General features: G+C 38.5%; 1 protein-coding gene across 5 annotated transcripts in view; it reads left to right on the plus strand.

The window, feature by feature from the left end:
* The window catches only part of Ros1 (ROS proto-oncogene 1, receptor tyrosine kinase), a 133673-nt gene that overhangs the window by 28999 nt on the left and 85417 nt on the right, over positions 1 to 19257 (plus strand). For all 5 annotated transcript variants that reach the window (XM_047558202.1, XM_047558203.1, XM_047558199.1 and 2 more), the window contains 7 exons: positions 3412 to 3613; positions 4263 to 4339; positions 5829 to 5951; positions 6387 to 6571; positions 7315 to 7412; positions 17122 to 17618; positions 18899 to 19108. In XM_047558202.1, the coding sequence (XP_047414158.1) occupies positions 3412 to 3613; positions 4263 to 4339; positions 5829 to 5951; positions 6387 to 6571; positions 7315 to 7412; positions 17122 to 17618; positions 18899 to 19108 (1392 nt within the window). The remainder of the gene's footprint in view (positions 1 to 3411; positions 3614 to 4262; positions 4340 to 5828; positions 5952 to 6386; positions 6572 to 7314; positions 7413 to 17121; positions 17619 to 18898; positions 19109 to 19257) is intronic.

Raw genomic sequence — 19257 nt, forward strand, 5'->3', positions numbered from 1 at the left:
AAAGATGCAGTTAAATGTATGAACTTGGAACTCAGGGATAGGTTGGAGATATCCAAAATACCATGCATGGTTTATGTACATAGAGATGTGATTTCAAGTCATGGGCCTGGAGGTTATAGGCTAAGAACAAATGTATGTTGAAAAGAGGAGAAAGTCAAGGTGTTAGCCTTGGAGCAGCCCAGTGTTTCCTAATGAGGTCAAGAAGAGGAGGGCCAAGGGTACTAAGGAGGAACAGACTCTGGAGCTCATGGTATCTCATAGCTAAGTGATGAAGTGTTTCAGAAATGAGAGTGATAAGTGACACAGTTTCATTATCTCTGGAAAGCAACCAAAGTCCTCTTTTCTGCCTGACTACAGCTTCACTGTTCCCCCCAACTTTTTTCAGAATATTGCTCTGTCAGAATGTAGCTTTAACTGAGCTGTCCTCTTGTGGGTACTCTTTTATTCATAGAGCAACACTAGTTCTAAATAAATGCTGCTGTTATCATGTTCAAACTATATTCATGGGTTATCTGTATGGGCATGGATCTGATTCTGTCTTTAAGCAGCTTACTTTCTTACAAAGGAGACCAAGCACATGCTTAAATGACCCTGAAATAAAATAACTTAATAAAAATAATTTTAATCAGAAGCATTGACAAATTCTTGTGCAAGTTCAGAGGAGGGAGATACTTCTAGAATGAAATATCAAAGAAATTTCTCTGGAGGAGGTTTCATCTGTTGATTTGGACATTAGATGAGATCCAGATGATTATATGATCAGCATTATAGAGATTGAATTCTAAGGCGTGAGGGGAAAAGTGAGTATTCTATCTGCTTGAACCATAGGATACAGGAAGAAAAATAGGATAACAGTGGGAAACAAACTGAGTCCAGAGTATCAAAAACTTTGAATGGAAGGTTTTATTTAGAAAGCAGTTGGGGGTTATGGAAGGCTTTAAAGCAGAGGGGTAATTGCTTCACGTGATCTTTGAAAGGAGAATTTTTTCAACTACACAGAATGAATTGAGGGGATGAGAGGGATTGGAAAGTAGAGACTAACTGGGAGGCTATTCTAATATTTTAACATTTTATCAAAGACAGGTTTACAAAAAACAGTACGTATATTGGTGTATTTCCTGATTTCTTCATTTGAAGATGGTATTTCTCTACCAGGGAAGGGTTTTCACCCTGGAAGCCCTGTAGTGAGCAATTCTGGGGCACACACTCAGGGAGACGTGTCTGATGCCTCACCCTCAGAATTAGCTGAGGCAGCTCAGGAATATTTGTTCCAGGCTTCATGAACATCTTGCTCCTCAGTCCCAGAGATATGATTATGTCCAGGGACCTTCATGTTGAGCCTTGCCTTGAATTTCAGCAAGCTGGGCAGCTGATGAAGTTGGGGCATCCCCCTTCCCTTATGAGTGCCCTGTCCTTGCTTATTAGGTCTCAGGGTTTGTGTGGCCACTGTGCTGATTATTCTCTGACCATCCCTGCTTATAACCTAGATTAGACATTGGTCTAGGACTATTTTTGTGAAGTTCTAGATCAGAGTATAATGCATGGATCCCTCCCTGCTCCAACAACGCCTCATGTACTCCAACATTGGGGAAACATTTCCTAGTGTTGAGGAGAGTTACTGTGGTTCAGGACTCATGGCTGGTTAAATCAAAGTAATGAAGAAGAGCAATTTTGCTTTCCATTTCTGGGCCTTTCTTCTGGAAATAATTCATGTACCCTCCAGGTCTTCCACACTCTGTGTGGATGCCTTTCCATGCAGGGCATCTCATGTTTCAGATTCTCCCTCTCTTTTCTAGCCACTTCAAAACTTAGAAACGTATCTGTTCTATGTTCATTGCCTTATAATCCTATTCTCTTATAGCTATGAAAACTGTGTGATTTTAGATTGTGTTTGCTGTTAATTGGGTACTTTTAGAAGACAATTCCTTAACCAAAAGGATGGTGGTCAGACAAGAAATACCAGCTTTTCATGGGGGATTTGTTGTGGAGGCATTTGGACAATGATACATCATTCCATGTTGGTAGCATTTAACTTGCCTGAAGTGGAGCAGATCATGTCTGGGCACAATAATCCTGATGGGTTAGGTTTCTTTTTTGACATTTTGATTCTAATTCAGTGGGAGATGATTCCTTCTTTCCTGTTCACAAATGTGACTGAGTACTTGGGGCCACAAAGTGACATGAAGATACTTGTGTTTGTCAAAGATTTATTTGAGAGTTTGGGAGGAATTATATCAGAGTAAGACCAAGAAGACTTAATTAAGAGGCCTTTTGAAAAATCCAGTGTGAAGGATGAATTATCTAATTTCTCCTAACTCCCATGTGCCAGTGGTGATGCAGAGCATTTGCTTAACGTGTTCAGTGGAGAGAACTGTACTCAAAAGCAGAATGACATCAAAGTGTGCCTTTCTATGGAAAGAGGAAGTGTAAGAATGTGGTTTCAGGTGACTGAGGTATGAAAATTAGGTGGAGACGTAGATGGAAGATAGGCTGTCAGATCATTAGTTTGCCTTTCTGTTTATGCCTCTTTGTTAGTGTCTAGACTGTGTGAGTGAATACTTAATCATCGAATCCATGCTTTTATCCTTTGCAAGGGTGGGGCCACTGTTGTGGCCCAGTCATCATGGTTTCCTAGGGACTTTGGGGGGTTAAGGAAGGTTATTATCTGAATCACCAGAGCTGACGGCCACAAGAGTGAAGTAGACTGGTCCAATTCCAGCCTATCTGAATCCACATCTTCTGCTGGAACCAGTGAGGCCATAGCAACATAAGTGGAAGGTCTGAGACCTTTTTTGAACTCATGTTAATCATGACTCTAGTTTGTTCAGATTTTCTTCTCTTTCTTAACCTGGTTCCATTCTGTATTCAATTCATTTAGGTCTCTAGAGATTTTTGATGACTTTTTCTAGAATACTTATCCTATTTGTATACTTTAAAATTTAATTTTATGCCATACATTAGAAGTGAAGAAAATAACATTCAAAAGAGTCTTTTGGCAGACATTAATATTTAACTGGTATAATTTGGGGATTCAGAGTTGCAGCTCATGGATTCTTACCATATTTTATCATATATTTTGAGTATTTGTTAAAATATTTTATTTCTGGTTGGGCTTTCTGGCACATGCCTGTAATCCCAGTGACTTAGGAGGCTGAAGTGAGAGGATTGCAAGTTCAAGGCCAGCCTTGGCAATTTAGTGAAACCCTATCTCAGAATAGAGTAAAAAGGGCTTGTACCACAGTGGTAGAGAGCGCCTGGGTTCTATCTCCAGTACCACCAAAACAAACAAACAAACTAACAACTCCCCCAAAACCTGTTAACTTTTCAAAAACTAAAATTATTTTTCTGTAGTATTTTAAGATCATAAATCCTGTACATTTTCATTTTTCATTATGTTATTATTTCTTCTAGTTCCTGAAACTGCTCCATTCATTAAGAATATTGAAAGTTCAAGTCCGGACACTGTGGAAGTCAGCTGGGCTCCACCCCAATTCCCAGGTGGACCTATTTTGGGTTATAATTTAAGGCTGATCAGCAAAAATCAAAAACTAGATTCAGGAACACAGAGAACCAGTTTCCAGTTTTACTCCACTCTACCAAATACCACCTACAGGTAAGATTTCAGTGGACTGATGCAAGGGAAAATGTAGCCAGCATGGCTGCAGACATAATTATTTTTAAAAAATGACTAAAATATAGTTTAAATGTATTTTGAGAAGTGTCACTGACTCTATGGTTTTGGGTCTCAGTTATAGGTTTTTCCAAAGTGTCTATGCTTATAAAAATCACATAATCCTCATCAAAAATATTTTCAAGTGCTTCTATTATATTTAGAGGATCCATATAAGTATAAACTAATAAAAACATCATAAATACCACAAATGACATTTTTTCATTAGACCCAACAAGAAAAAAGTAAGGAGGAAAAATCTTGTAATGGTATTTTTATTTACCATTGGGGATTATTTTATTAACGTTAGCTTCTGTGGCATTTACTAAGGGATCTTTAAATTAGAGGAAGAACGGGGTTATGCTGATAGCAGAGTTCAGCTTTGACCTCAGTGACCCTGAACTCTTCTGTGGGGAATGCAAACAAGGATGTGATTGATGGTTGTTTTAGTGCTGAGCAGTGACACTCAGTAACTAGATATATGCATTGCCACACCATTCTTTAAATAGAAATGTTATTGCTCCTTCTATTTTTATCTCATGTTCACACCATGCCATGTGAAACACATCTCTCCAAATTGTTTTTGGAATAGGTTTTCTATTGCAGCAGTAAATGAAGTTGGTGAGGGGCCGGAAGCAGAATCTATTATTACCACATCATCCCTAGCAGGTATGGTCCAGGGTCGCTCTTTTGTTACATAGAAATGAAAGGTGATGGGAGTGGGTTCAGAGGTCAGTGGTCCTGAGTCATCTGGTAGACCTCAAGATTCCTCCCTTGCTGCCCAAATGCATGTCGTCTTTTGGGTACTCGATAAGCTTTCAATTTTAAGTGGTTCTAAGTACTTGACAAATAGAGTAAGTGATTAGATTGGAAGTTTTCACATTAGAATTTAAGAACTTAAAAAAAAAATAGAATTGAAAGACTAAGGATTTAAAAAATGATCTTTAATGCTTGGTTTCAATTGAAATCACAAGGTTTGTGACTTATCTTTACACACCTAAGGGATGCACATAGCCTTTCTATCCTAACCCCCAACATTATGTGCTATCATTGGAGTCCTACCAGAAATCTTATTTTACAGTCTTCTTAAAGTTTTTAAGTATATCTGGACTTCAATAATTTACGTTTTGCCATTTTGAATATTCAGTCTGCCAAATCATCTTTTTAATTATTTTATAATAATAAAATAAAACAATAATTTTTTTGGCTTTAATATTTTAACCTTTGCCCTGAGTAGTTGAATACTCACTGTATGATGCCTATATGAGCAAAATACTAAATTAAAATGCTTTCTAAGAAGCACTAGAAATTTTGGGGGGAAATTAGTAAAAGGGTTTTGAATAATAGTCTAGGACTCCAAATTCTAGGAATCTGCTTTCTGTTTTTACCAGAACTCCATTTGCTAACTTGACTGCCTCTTACCCTCATCTGCACATGCCTAGGCCAGAGTACTGAATGCCATATATCACCAGCCTTTAGTTTTTCTTGGCTGTTCCTATTCTAGGAAAGGAGAGGTATTTTCATTATGCAAGAAGCATATCCAAAGGGCATGTTAAATATAGATCAGTGGTAGGTTGTTATGTGATTATTGCAATCCATCATTAATTGGCCTAAAAGTGTTCATCAACAATGGACCCTGCATTGGTCTCCAGTTGAACAGGATAGCAAGCACAGTTCTGCAACCATCAAATTTCATTCCTCTAAGCACATTTCTCCTGACTCAAAGGGAGGGATGTTGAAGACAACACAGATAACAAGCAGTGTCTGTCTATGTGTGTGTATGTGTTATGCCCCAACCTGTTTTGACTGTGGAAGGAGTACTTCTACCAACCCATGTTCCTGTCTGGGGACAATGAGTGGAACTCCTATGGGGCAAGGTTGTTGGGAATGGTATTACCTCATGTGATATAATTTTGGGGGTTCTTAAGGGCATACACGTATAAGTCCTACTTGGCTGCCACTGAGCTTCCTACTTCTAACCATGGAATAATGTGCATTATACCATAGATGAAATGCCCCAGTGCCTTCAGAGAAAATTTGTATGGTCTCTTTTAAATGTGATTTCCCTTTGCTTTCAGTGGTAGTGTTGATATTTTTTGTGTATGTGTTAGTGTGCATTTGGTTGGTCTGATGACCTAAAATTCATGTTGTTTTTCAGTTCAAGAAGAGGAACAGTGGCTATTTTTATCCAGAAAAACATCTCTAAGAAAGAGATCTTTAAAGCACTTAGTAGATGAAGCTCATTGCCTTTGGTCAGATGCTATACACCATAATATTACAGGTCAGTATCATAGAAAGTGATGTTTCCTTAGGGTAAAAAGAAAGACTTGAAATTTCCAGAAGAAATACTTCTAGAATTGAAGAATATTTAAAAATATATTTTTGGGTCTGGAGGAGTAGCACAGTGGTAGAATATGTGCTTAGTATGCCTGAAGCCCTGGGTTCTATCTCCATCACCAAAACCGAAACAATACCACAAACAAAATACAAGAAATAAAATAACACTAAAACCCCAAATTTTCTACCATTTTTAGAGTAGACTCTTCTAAGTTCTTCTAATCTATTCAATACATATTAGAAGAATTTAGAATAACATTTTCTTCTAAAATAGAATCTGATCACTTTATTAAACATTAAAGAAATAAATCTCACATAAACCCTTTTTTTGTCTTGCTTGTTATGTAATAATGTGCATGTATTTGCATGGCTCTTTCAGGAATATCAGTTAATGTCCACCAGCAAGTTGTTTATTTCTCCGAAGGAGCTCTCATCTGGGTGAAGGAGGCTGCCAACATGTCTGATGTGTCTGACCTGAGAATTTTTTACAGAGGTTCAGGATTAATTTCTTCCATCTCTATAGACTGGCTTTACCAGAGAATATATTTCATCATGGATGGACTGGTTAGTCTCAGAATTTAAAGTGAATAACTGGATATTGATACTGATATTTATATCTTGGTATATTTACAAGTAAACATAATTCCCTCATTCAATAAAAACTCACTGAGTACTTACTTTGGACATTACATTAACAGTTAATCCTAAATCTGGTCTGCAAGAGGTTCTAAACTTTACCTAGTACTAGTCTTGTCCTACCATTAGAACATCTTACTTTTTGTTTTTCCAGAGTTGTGAGTTTAAACTAATGATAATTTATCTATGATAAGATAGTGTATGTCATTAGATAAAACTACCCATCATGATCAAAGTCAGTTGGAAACATTTTTAATTATATTATAACCCAGGGCCACTGTTGTAAGCCTCTGAAAATAAGTAGTACTAAAGCATTAGAGAAGACACAGTCTTGATGTGTTTCAAGTTATATTTCTTTGGAAGGTACAGGCTTTCACAAGAAGCCAAGACTATCACTATGCCTGGAAGCTTGGGTATGGCTTACACCTTAAAAATAGTTTGGTGTCTCCATAAACCTGGAAAATAGGTACCTGTATTTCACTGATACCAGTAGAATATGAACTTATTAGAATATAGGATATAGAATTGCCTTTTAAGGGCTTCTTTTATTTTGAAAAGTGTTCAATGAGTAGCTATAGTTCCAATCATAGAACAGATACTCAGAAAATACTTGTTGGCCAAATTGAGTACAGATAGACATTAATCCTTCTGATATATTTTTGATTCTATAGGTTTTTGTCTGTGATTTAGAAAACTGCTCAAACGTTGAGGAAATTACTCCACCATCTGTTATTACACCTCAAAAAATTGTGGCTGACTCCTACAATGGGTAAGGTTTAGCCTTACAAATATGACTTCTCTTCCATTGGCAAAAATCTTCAGGGATTTTGCTTGGTAATGGAACACTTGTTCTGTAGCACTGGGTGAGCCAATTTATATATCTTCTTTTTTTTAATTTTTTTTTTTATTATTGTACACAAATGGGATACATGTTGTTTCTCTATTTGTACATGGCGTAACGGCATACCATTTGTGTAATCATAAATTTACATAGGGTAATATTTGATTCATTCTGTTATTTTTTTTCCCTTCCCCCCACCCCTCCCACCCCTCTTTTCCCTCTATACAGTCCTTCCTTCCTCCATTCTTGCCCCCCTCCCTAACCCTAACTCTAACCCTAACACTAACTCTTCCCACCCCCCATTATGTGTCCTCATCCACTTATTAGCGATATCATTCTTCCTTTGGATTTTTGAGATTGGCTTACTTCACTTAGCATGATATTCTCCAATTTCATCCATTTGCCTGCAAATGCCATAATTTTATCATTCTTTATGGCAGAGTAATATTCCATTGTATATATATACCACAGTTTCTTTATCCATTCATCAATTGAAGGACATCTAGGTTGGTTCCACAATCTGGCTATTGTGAACTGAGCAGCTATGAACATTGATGTGGCTGTATCTCTGTAATATGCTGATTTTAAGTCCTTTGGGTATAGGCCAAGGAGTGGGATAGCTGGGTCAAATGGTGGTTCTATTCCAAGTTTTCTAAGGAATCTCCACACTGCTTTCCAGAGTGGCTGCACTAATTTGCAGCCCCACCAGCAATGTATGAGTGTACCTTTCTCCCCACATCCTCGCCAACACCTGTTGTTGCTTGTATTCTTGATAATCGCCATTCTAATTGGGGTGAGATGGAATCTTAGGGTGGTTTTGATTTGCATTTCTCTTATTACTAGAGATGTTGAACATTTTTCCATATGTTTGTTGATTGCTTGTAGATCTTCTTCTGTGAAGTGTCTATTCATTTCCTTAGCCCATTTGTCGATTGGATTACTTGCATTCTTGGTGTAGAGTTTTTTGAGTTCTTTATAGATTCTGGAAATTAGCGCTCTATCTGAAGTATGATTGGCAAAGATTTTCTCCCACTCTGTAGGCTCTTTCTTCGCATTGCTGATAGTTTCCTTTGCTGAGAGAAAGCTTTTTAGTTTGAATCTATCCCAGTTATTAATTTTTGCTTTTATTTCTTGTGCTATGGGAGTTCTGTTGAGGAAGTCTGGTCCTAAGCCGACATGTTGAAGCTCTGGACCTACTTTTCTTCTATAAGATGCAAGGTCTCTGGTCTGATTCTGAGGTCCTTAATCCATTTTGAGTTTAGTTTCGTGCATGGTGAGAGATATGGGTTTAGTTTCATTCTGTTGCATATGGATTTCCAATTCTCCCAGCACCATTTGTTGAAGAGGCTATCTTTACTCCATTGCATATTTTTGGCCCCTTTGTCTAGTATGAGAAAATTGTATTTATTTGGGTTTGTGTCCGTGTCCTCTATTCTGTACCATTGATCCACCTTTCTATTTTGGTACCAATACCATGCCGTTTTTGTTACTATTGCTTTGTAGTAGAGTTGAAGATCTGGTATTGCGATACCCCCTGCTTCACTCTTTCTGCCAAGGATTGCTTTAGCTATTCTGGGTTTTTTATTCTTCCAGATGAATTTCATAATTGCTTGCTCTATTTCTGTAAAGTACATCATTGGGATTTTAATTGGAATTGCATTGAATCTGTATAGCACTTTTGGTAGTATGGCCATTTTGACAATATTAATTCTTCCTATCCAAGAACATGGGAGATCTTTCCATCTTCTAAGGTTTTCTTGAATTTCTTTCTTTAGTGTTCTGTAGTTCTCATTGTAGAGGTCTTTCACCTCTTTTGTGAGATTGATTCCCAAATATTTTATTTTTTTCGAAGCTATTGTGAATGGGGTAATTTTCCTAATTTCTCTTTCTGAAGATTCATCGCTTATGTATAGAAATGCCTTAGATTTATGTGCATTGATCTTATATCCCGCTACTTTACTGAATTCACTTATGAGATCTAAAAGTTTTCTGGTGGAATTTCCTGGTTCCTCTAAGTATGCAATCATATCATCAGCAAATAGGGATAGTTTGAGTTCTTCTTTTCCTATTCGTATCCCTTTAATTTCTTTGGTCTGTCTAATTGCTCTGGCTAGAGTTTCAAGGACAATATTGAATAGAAGTGGTGAAAGAGGGCATCCCTGCCTTGTTCCAGTTTTTAGAGGGAATGCTTTCAGTTTTTCACCATTTAGAATGATATTAGCCATGGGCTTAGCGTAGATGGCCTTTACAATGTTAAGGAATGTTCCCACTATCCCTATTTTTTCTAGTGTTTTGAGCATGAAGGGGTGCTGTATTTTATCAAATGCTTTTTCTGCATCTATTGAAATAATCATGTGATTCTTGACTTTAAGTCTATTGATATGGTGAATGACATTTATTGATTTCCTGATGTTGAACCAACCTTGCATCCCTGGGATGAAACCCACTTGATCATGGTGCACTATCTTTTTAATATGTTTTTGGATGCGATTTGCTAAAATTTTGTTTAGAATTTTTGCGTCGATGTTCATTAAGGATATTGGTCTGAAATTTTCTTTCCTCGATGTGTCTCTGTCTGGTTTAGGTATCAGGGTAATATTGGCTTCATAGAATGAGTTTGGGAGGCTTCCCTCCTCTTCTATTTTATGGAATACTTTGAGAAGTATTGGAATGAGCTCTTCTTTAAAAGTTTTGTAGAACTCGGCTGAGAACCCATCTGGTCCTGGACTTTTCTTTGTTGGTAGGCTTTTGATGACTTCTTCTATTTCATTACTTGAAATCGGTCTATTTAAATTGTGTATGTACTCCTCGTTCAGTTTAGGCAATTCATATGTCTCTAGAAACCTGTTGATGTCTTTGAAATTTTCTATTTTGTTGGAGTATAGATTTTCAAAATAGGTTCTAATTATGTTTTGTATTTCAGTCGTGTCTGTTGTGATATTTCCTTGTTCATTCCGAATTTTAGTGATTTGGTTTTTCTCTCGTCTTCTCTTTGTTAGTGTGGCTAAAGGTTTATCAATTTTGTTTATTTTTTTGAAGAACCAACTATTTATTTTGTCAATTTTTTGTATTGTTTCTTTTGTTTCAATTTCGTTGATTTCAGCTCTGAGTTTGACTATTTCCTGTCTTCTACTACTTTTGGTGTTGGTCTGTTCTTCTTTTTCTAGGGCTTTGAGCTGTAGTGTTAGGTCGTTGATTTGTTGAGTTTTACTTCTTTTATGAAATGCGCTCCATGAAATAAATCTTTCTCTAAGTACTGCTTTCATAGTGTCCCAGAGATTTGATATGATGTTTCTTTGTTCTCGTTTACCTCTAAGAATTTTTAAATTTCCTTCCTAATATCTTTTGTTATCCATTCATCATATAATAGCATATTGTTTAATCTCCAGGTGTTGGAGTAGTTTCTGTTTTTTACTCTTTCATTTATTTCTAGTTTCAATCCATTATGATCTGATAGAATACAAGGTAGTGTCTCTATCTTCTTGTATTTGCTGACATTAGCTTTGTGGCATAATATATGGTCTATTTTAGAGAAGGATCCATGTGCTGCTGAGAAGAAAGTGTATTCGCTCTTGGTTGGATGGTATATTCTATAAATGTCTGTTAAGTCTAAATTATTGATTGTGTTATTGAGATCTATGGTTTCTTTGTTCAATTTTTGTTTGGAAGATCTGTCCAGTGGTGAGAGAGGCGTGTTAAAATCACCTAGTATTATTGTGTTATGGTCTATTTGGTTTCTAAAATTGAGAAGGATTTGTTTGACATACATGGATGAGCCACTGTTTGGGGCATAGATGTTTATGATTGTTATATCTTGCTGATTTATGCTTCCCTTAAGCAGTATGAAATGTCCTTCCTTATCCCTTCTGACTAACATTGGCTTGAAGTCCACATTATCTGAAATGAGGATGGATACTCCAGCTTTTTTGCTGAGTCCATGTGCATGGTATGTTTTTCCCCATCCTTTCACGTTTAGTCTATGGGTATCTCTTTCTATGAGGTGAGTCTCTAGCAAGCAACATATTGTTGGATCTTTCTTTTTAATCCAATCTGCCAGTCTATGTCTTTTGATTGATGAATTCAGGCCATTAACATTCAGGGTTATTATTGAGATATGATTTGTATTCCCGGTCATTTGGTTCATATTTAAAATTTTATTTATTTATTTCTTTTTGACACATCTTGGTTCCTCCTTTATTTGACAGTTCCTTTAGGATAATTCCTCCATTTGCTGATTTGCTTCTTTGTTTTTTATTTCTTCCTCATGAAATATTTTGCCGAGAATGTTCTGTAATGCTGGCTTTCTTTTTGTAAATTCTTTTAGCTTTTGTTTATCATGGAAAGATTTTATTTCATCATCAAATTTGAAGGTAAGCTTTGCTGGGTATAAGATTCTTGGTTGGCATCCATTTTCTTTCAGAGCTTGAAAAATGTTGTTCCAGGCCCTTCTAGCTTTTAGGGTCTGGATTGAAAAATCTGCTGATATCCGTATTGGTTTCCCCCTGAACGTAATTTGGTTCTTTTCTCTCACAGCCTTTAAAATTCTGTCTTTATTTAGTATGTTAGGTATTTTCATTATAATGTGCCTTGGTGTGGGTCTGTTGTAATTTTGTGTATTTGGAGTCCTATAAGCCTCTTGAACTTGATTTTCCATTTCATTCTTCAGATTTGGGAAATTTTCTGATTTTATTTCATTGAATAGATTGTTCATTCCTTTGGTTTGTTTCTGTAAGCCTTCCTCAATCCCAATAATTCTCAAATTTGGCCTTTTCATGATATCCCATAGTTCTTGGAGATTCTGTTCATGATTTCTTACCATCTTCTCTGTTTGTTCTACTTTGTTTTCGAGGTTAAATATTTTGTCTTCAATATCTGAGGTTCTGTCTTCCAGGTGTTCTATCCTATTGGTTATGCTTTCTATGGAGTTCTTAATTTGGTTTATTGTTTCCTTCATTTCAAGGATTTCTGTTTGGTTTTTTTTCAGTATCTCTAACTCTTTATTGAAATGATCTTTTGCTTCCTGAATTTGCTCTGTTAACTGTCGATTGGTGCGATCATTCAATGCCTGCATTTGCTCTTTCATCTCATCATTCAATGCCTGCATTTGCTCTTTCATCTCATCGTTTGCTTCCCTAATCATTTTAATTATGTACATTCTGAACTCCCTTTCTGTCATTTCTTCTGCCATGCTGTCGTTGGAGTCTATTGATGTAACATCTAGATTTGTTTGGGGCATTTTCTTCCCTTGTTTTCTCATATTGTTCAGGAATCAGTGGGTCCTTAAGATATTGCAGATTTCCTCTATGGACTTATAATGTCCCTGAAGATTGCTAGTATATCCCCTTTTATCCTTCAGTAGCCTGAAGTCTTGGAGGAAGTTGATAATGCGGATCTCCACGAAGAAGCTGCCTCTCTAGGGTGGTGACCCTCAGGTGGCGTATATTCCCTGCTAGTGGTCAGAGGTGTCTCCACTTGTTGACCAATGGTCATCCAACGGGGAACTAGGCTGCGGGCTGAGGCAAGTCCTGTTTGTGCCTGTGTCTCTGGTTTTACCGTCCCTGTGGGAAAACCTCTCCCAGTAGGGAAGACTCACTCGGTGGGAACGTCTCATTGGTCAGTTCCCCTCCTAGAGGTTCCCCTCAATCTACAACTACTGCCTGGGCTGGGCTGTCTTCCTCTGCAACGTTCCCAGGGGCCCGGACCTACCTCCTGGGCCTGGGAGCCTCACCCTCCACAGGCGAGTCTCCTTAGGCTGCCTCTCCCAGATAATCTGCCCGCAGTCCTGGAAACTTTGCTCCGCCCCTAGGCGTGTCTCTATGCGGCTCTTCTAGCAAGAAGCCACCTAGCTCCTGGGACCCTGCTCTGTACCTAATTGCCTGGCTATGGGCCCCTCCTCTGAGCCGCTACCTGGAACCCTGTACAATAGCTCCGATACCCAGAGACCCGCCACACACCTCCTCCTCTGGACAGCAGCCCGGTTTCCGATGCAGTCACTAGGAGTCCAAGGAACTCACTTCGCGTCTCCTCCTCCCGCCAACCTCCCGTAGCCCTAGGCAGTCACTCCAAGCCCAAGTGACCCGCCCTGTTCCTCCTCCTCCTCCTCTGGGTAGCCCCCCGGGTGTTCAGGGGTGGTGGCTCCGAGACCAAGTGACCCACCGTGCTCCTCCTCCAGGCAGGCCACCGGTGTTCAGGAGCGGTTGCTTTGAGTGCAATCAACTTACCACTTGCCTCCTCCTCTGGCAATCGCCTGTGGCTCTGATACATTCACTCCTAAACCAAGCGACCCACCGCGCTTCTCCTCTTCCTCCGGGCAACCCCCGGGGTGTTCAGAAGCGATTGTTCTGAGTCCAAACAGCTTGCGATGCAGCTCCTCCTCTGGCAACCGCCTGTCGCTCTGATGCAGTCACTCCTAGACCAAGCGACCCGCCGTGCTTCTCCTCTTCCTCCGGGCAACTCCCCGGTGTTCAGAAGCGATTACTCTGAGTCTAAACAGCTCACCATGCAGCTCCTCCTCAGGCAGCCGCCTGGAGCCCCAGTGGTTGCTCCGAGTCCAAGCGCTGTGCTGAGCCGCCTCCTCTACAATGATCCCAGTTGTCCGTGTTTACCGCTCCAGCGGGGGGAGGGGCATCTCGCCGAGCAACTCCACTTCACAAATTCCCTGCCTTCCGGAGCTACCGCCCCATCCAGGACGCCTGCCCAACGGGAGAGACTCACCCGGCGGCTTTGAGTTGGTCCCAAGTCTCTCACTATCTCCTCTTTTGAATCCTGAGTCCTGGAGCAACGTGAAATGCAGCCGCCCTCTAGGCCGCCATCTTGAGACTCCCCCACGTTCTGACCCAATTTATATATCTTATTTTAGATAAGTGTGATTAATTTTTCAGGCAGAGTTTTCATCTATAGATCTAGGAGAATATTTCTTTTAATCTTTATTGACTCCTCCTCTATTTCCAAAATATAGGTATTTGATCATGGGGTTAGGGACCTGGGTTGTAATTCATTTTTTAAAAATGTTTTTGTAGTTGTAAATGAACACTATGCCTTTATTTTATTTGTTTATTTTTTATTCGGTGCTAAGGATCAAACCCAGTGCCTCATACAAGGTAGGTAAGCACTCTGTCAACTGAGCTACAGCACCAGCCCCAGTTATAGTTCTTGATTTGCCTCTATTTACCATGGAACTCAGCATCTCATTGTATTCACTGTGAATGTATTTTGTGAACTCCAAATGAACACAAATGTGAAAACTGAAAACCTAGATAGTTATTTTGGGGTTATTTTTTTCTTAAAAATGTCCAGATAACCAGATAAGTAACTAATAAGCCAGGCCAATGTGGGTATGATAAACATTTTTCTTTTCTGTTGGAATAAAGTTGTTGTCATTTTGAATGAAAAAAAAAAAGCCCATAACATATTTTACACAAACTAAACTTTTTTGAAAAAGATTGTTTATTATTGCTTTAAAATCAAACTTTTCTATTCATATTCTTTTAAGATTTACTAGAGATTAATTTTTAACTTTAGGCTGAAATGAATCTTTGAATTTTAAATAGTATTTTAAAAAAAGCTGTGATGTAGGGTGAGTTCTTTGAACTCTCTAGATTTTATTTTTTTTTTATTTGTAAAAATTTAAGCACCTATGAAATCTAACCTTGTTGGCAATTAAACAAAAAGATTCATTCTGAGGATAATGAACTTCACCAAGTAAAACCTTAAATGCAATAAATATTGGTAGCTCTTTTATTCCAATTAGGATAAATTTGATTTGTACTTAGATTTTGAAATGTGACTAGAAATGACCATGGTAATAAGTATTTATACTAATTTGTTTATAGTTGTGTTTCTAAGTATATTACTTCCAATGATTCAGTTTATCCTTATTAACCCTATTTCATTAACTTCGTGAAATAAAGGAAGTGAAGCACAAGTTGATTTAGTAATTGTTCAAGTAATTGTTCAAGATCACACAAATACTTTGTGATGGAACCAGTATTGGATTTCTTCTAATCTCCCTATGCCATATGGGAGAATTTCTGTAAAAAATCCGCATGTAACTTTTAGCCACAATTTATATTGAGTCTTCTACAGCACATGTTCTTTCCTGGTATTAACAATATTTTCCTTTATGCTGTTATTTCTGTACCATTGAATTATTCCCTAGTTGGGTCTGCACTTGCTATAACGCTCGGCTCTACTCCCCTCCCTGGTCCCCTTCGTCTCCTGCCTCTGCTTTTTTCTTCTTCCACCTGTGTCCTCTTTTTCCCACTCCCCAGCTCTTCTTCTTCCTTCTCTTTCCCTTTCCCTTCTGAAGTTGTGATCAGAGTACAAGATCCATATTCTTTCCTGCTTCAGTACAGAAATTGTTCATCTTTAACTCCATATATCTTTCCTCTTATCTACTCTGGAATTTCTCCAAATTCCTTGGGAAAAAGCAGAAAGTTAAGAGTCATGCTTTTTGCCTGCTCTGAAACTTCTCTTGAGGAAAAGAACATTTCTCAAAAGGCAGTTTATATCTCAGGGTATTTCACTCTAGCACTGGAGTCTTGAGCATATCAATAAAGAATTGGAAGAGGGGAATAAGTGTGAACCGAGTAATGACAAGGAAAATGGTCTTGATAGTTGTGATGGAGGTTGGAATGCTGCCAATGCACAGGGCTGTGATACAAAGAATTTACCAAACACAAATGCACTTCATTAGCCTCTGTCTTCATGATCACAAATTCTAAATAAGTTATGTGCCAATCAGTGATTTTATGCTTTGAGTTAAAATTTCACTTACAGATTTGATGATCAGTGAAATAGTTTGATGGTGTGTTTCCTTTTTCATTACTGAAAAAATGTCCTGCCTGCTACAATGAGGTTTGTCTCCCAATTATGTGTTTCTTTAATTCTTCCACTGACTCATTTCTCCTCATTGCTGGGTTCCTACTCAGCTGCTTTGGTCACTTGTAGGGTATTTTTACATGGGTGTACAATGAAACATTTGCAATTGTTTAATGCAATTGTACATATTTTAAAAAACTACAGACCAGTACAGATCCAAGTTACTTATGCCAAATGGTTATAGCAAATGATAACAGTGCAATTTAAAAAATGGTTTGAAAGTTTTGCTTTTGAGGTTGCGAATGTGGCTCAGTGGTAAAGCACTTGCTTAGCATGTGTGAGGGCCTGAGTTCAATCTCCAGCTCTACCAATGAAAAAAGTTTTGCTTTATTCTATTTATCATTTACAGTGTATGAAAAAATTAACTGATGGAATTAGACTTAATAATTTGTGTATTTTGGAGGAAAATGTTTTATAGTAAATAGCATTTTGCTGTGTAATTTTTTAATAATATATGTTTCTTTGAGGGATCTTTTCTGTTCTTCAATTTCATGATACCTTAAAAAAATCACTCATAATAATTAAGAGATGTACCATTACAAGTGGTACTGAAATTTTCCAAATTTTTCAACTTCTAACTTAAATGAATAGAGTATATCTTTAGAAATGACCCTTCCCTTTTGCATCTCTGGGACTCTGTACTTAGTGATTCCAGAGGTATATGATTCTGACTGTGCAAAAGGTTAAAGCAATTAGCTGAGGAGGTTGCTCGTCACCTTGCACTGAATCACACCAAATCTCTTTGTTCCCACTTCAGGTATGTCTTTTATCTCCTGAGAGATGGTCTTTACAGAGTTGATCTCCCTGAGCCACCTGGCAGGGATGCTAAAGCTGTGCACATTGTGGCAAGTAGTACCTTGAAGGACTTTGCAGTCAAGCCACAGTCCAAGCGAATCATCTACTTCAATGACACTGCCCGAGTCTTCATGTCAACATTTCTGGATGGCTCTGCTTCCCATCTTGTCCTACCTCAGGTCCCCTTTGATGATGTGAAGAGCTTTGCTTGTGAAAACAATGACTTCCTTGTCACCGATGGCAAGGCCATTTTCCAACAGGACACTCTCTCTTTTAATGAGTTCATCGTGGGATGTGATCTAAGTCACATAGAAGAATTTGGGTTTGGTAACTTGGTTATCTTTGGCTCATCCATTCAGCCACACCCTCTCCCTGGCCGGCCGCAGGAGCTCTCTGTGCTATTTGGCTCTCATCAAGCTCTTGTTCAATGGAAGCCTCCTACCCTCGCCATAGGAGCCAGTGAGTACACCGTCCCCTGGGTGGCCACTGGCCTTGTTGGAAGGAGAAGAGGCTTGAATTGTTTGGCATTGGGATTCAATTTTGAGAACCCATATACCATTAGTCATCAACCAAAAGCTGCTAATTAGCTAAGAAAAGGTGTTTGTACATTTGTTCTGCATTTATTACTTTTCCAATAGGATGATCTGTATAATTTCCAGGTGGGTCCCAACAGAATAATTTGATCATTTATTGAGCATCTACTAGGGCCTAGACTCTCATATTCTGATCAGATTGAATTTATTAGCCAAGAGTATAGAAGACTTGGGCTGAGATCTTGCAAAAATTTGAGCAATTCCCTAAAACTCTTTGAACTTGCAGCATGTGTGGTGGGTAATCAGGAAAGCTCTGGAGCCAGTCTGATTAGAATGCTGATCTTGCTAGCAGAATGACTCTGGGCAAGTTACTTAACCACTTTGTGTCTTGGTTTCCACAACTAGAAAATGAGACTTTTAGTGATGCATTTTTATGGCACTGTCAGACAGATTAAATGAAGACACAGAAGAACACTTAGAACAATATCTAGCACAAAGTTCAGCAAACTTTTTAGTAAAGGAAGAGCCAGTAATTTCAGTTTTGTGGGTCAGGTGGTCTCTGTCACAGCTACTTAGCTATCATTGGTGTGAATACAGTCATAGACATGTAAATGAATAATTGAGGCTGTCTTTTGGTGCAATTTTATTTATAGAAATGGGCAATGGCCAGATTTGACTTGTGGGTTATAGTTTGCCAACCCCTGGTCCACTAAGCAGTAGAATTTAGTAAATAAACTGGCTATGTTTTTACTTTAAGACAAATAATTATGACTACTGCACATCTCCAAAATGGTTGACAATCAATGGACAATTTTTCCCCATATTGATTGAGCTTCTAAGAGGTACTGTACAAACATGGGAATTTTATTGGTGACATCATTAAACATTTTTATTAACAGCCTGATTATACCTAGTAGTGTTGTAGAGAATGCTTCTGAATCCTATGAGGCCAACCATATGTCTCTGACTGAGGACAGTCGTGTGGGGATGGTGGCTCCCTCCATAGAGCAAAGTGAGTGACATGGGAGGAATAAACACTATCCTGACCTTTTTGTTACATTGACCCTGATGATTAGTGAGTAATGGACACTACTGCCCAATTTTTCTTCATTCAAGATGAGGCTGTTGATGAATTTATTGACAATGCTTGGTTTGCCCTTACTGTTGTCATCCTGGTCAATGACATTTTTGAATTCTTTTTATTAGGCCCTTCTGCATGGCAGAATTGGACCTATGAGGTGAAAGTATCACAAGGCCTTCCTGAAATCACTCACGTCTTCGCTAACATACGCGGGACCATGCTTAATGTACCCAGGCTGCAGAGTGCTACCAAATACAAGGTTTCTGTGAGAGCGATTTCTCCCAAGGGACCAGGCCCCTGGTCAGAGCCCTCGGTGGGTACTACCCTGGTGCCAGGTGAGAGAATGTTCTGGATACAGGAAGTGATTCTGACCAAAAGAGACTTAGCCTGAGAGTTCTTTAAAACGCCTTGCACCAAATATGTTGAAAGAAATTAGGATGAAGTTGTGTCAACTCTTGAGGGTCCACAGAAAACAAAACAGTGT

The sequence above is a fragment of the Sciurus carolinensis genome, chromosome 7 (genome assembly GCF_902686445.1).
Source record: "Sciurus carolinensis chromosome 7, mSciCar1.2, whole genome shotgun sequence".
Lineage (NCBI taxonomy): Eukaryota > Metazoa > Chordata > Mammalia > Rodentia > Sciuridae > Sciurus > Sciurus carolinensis.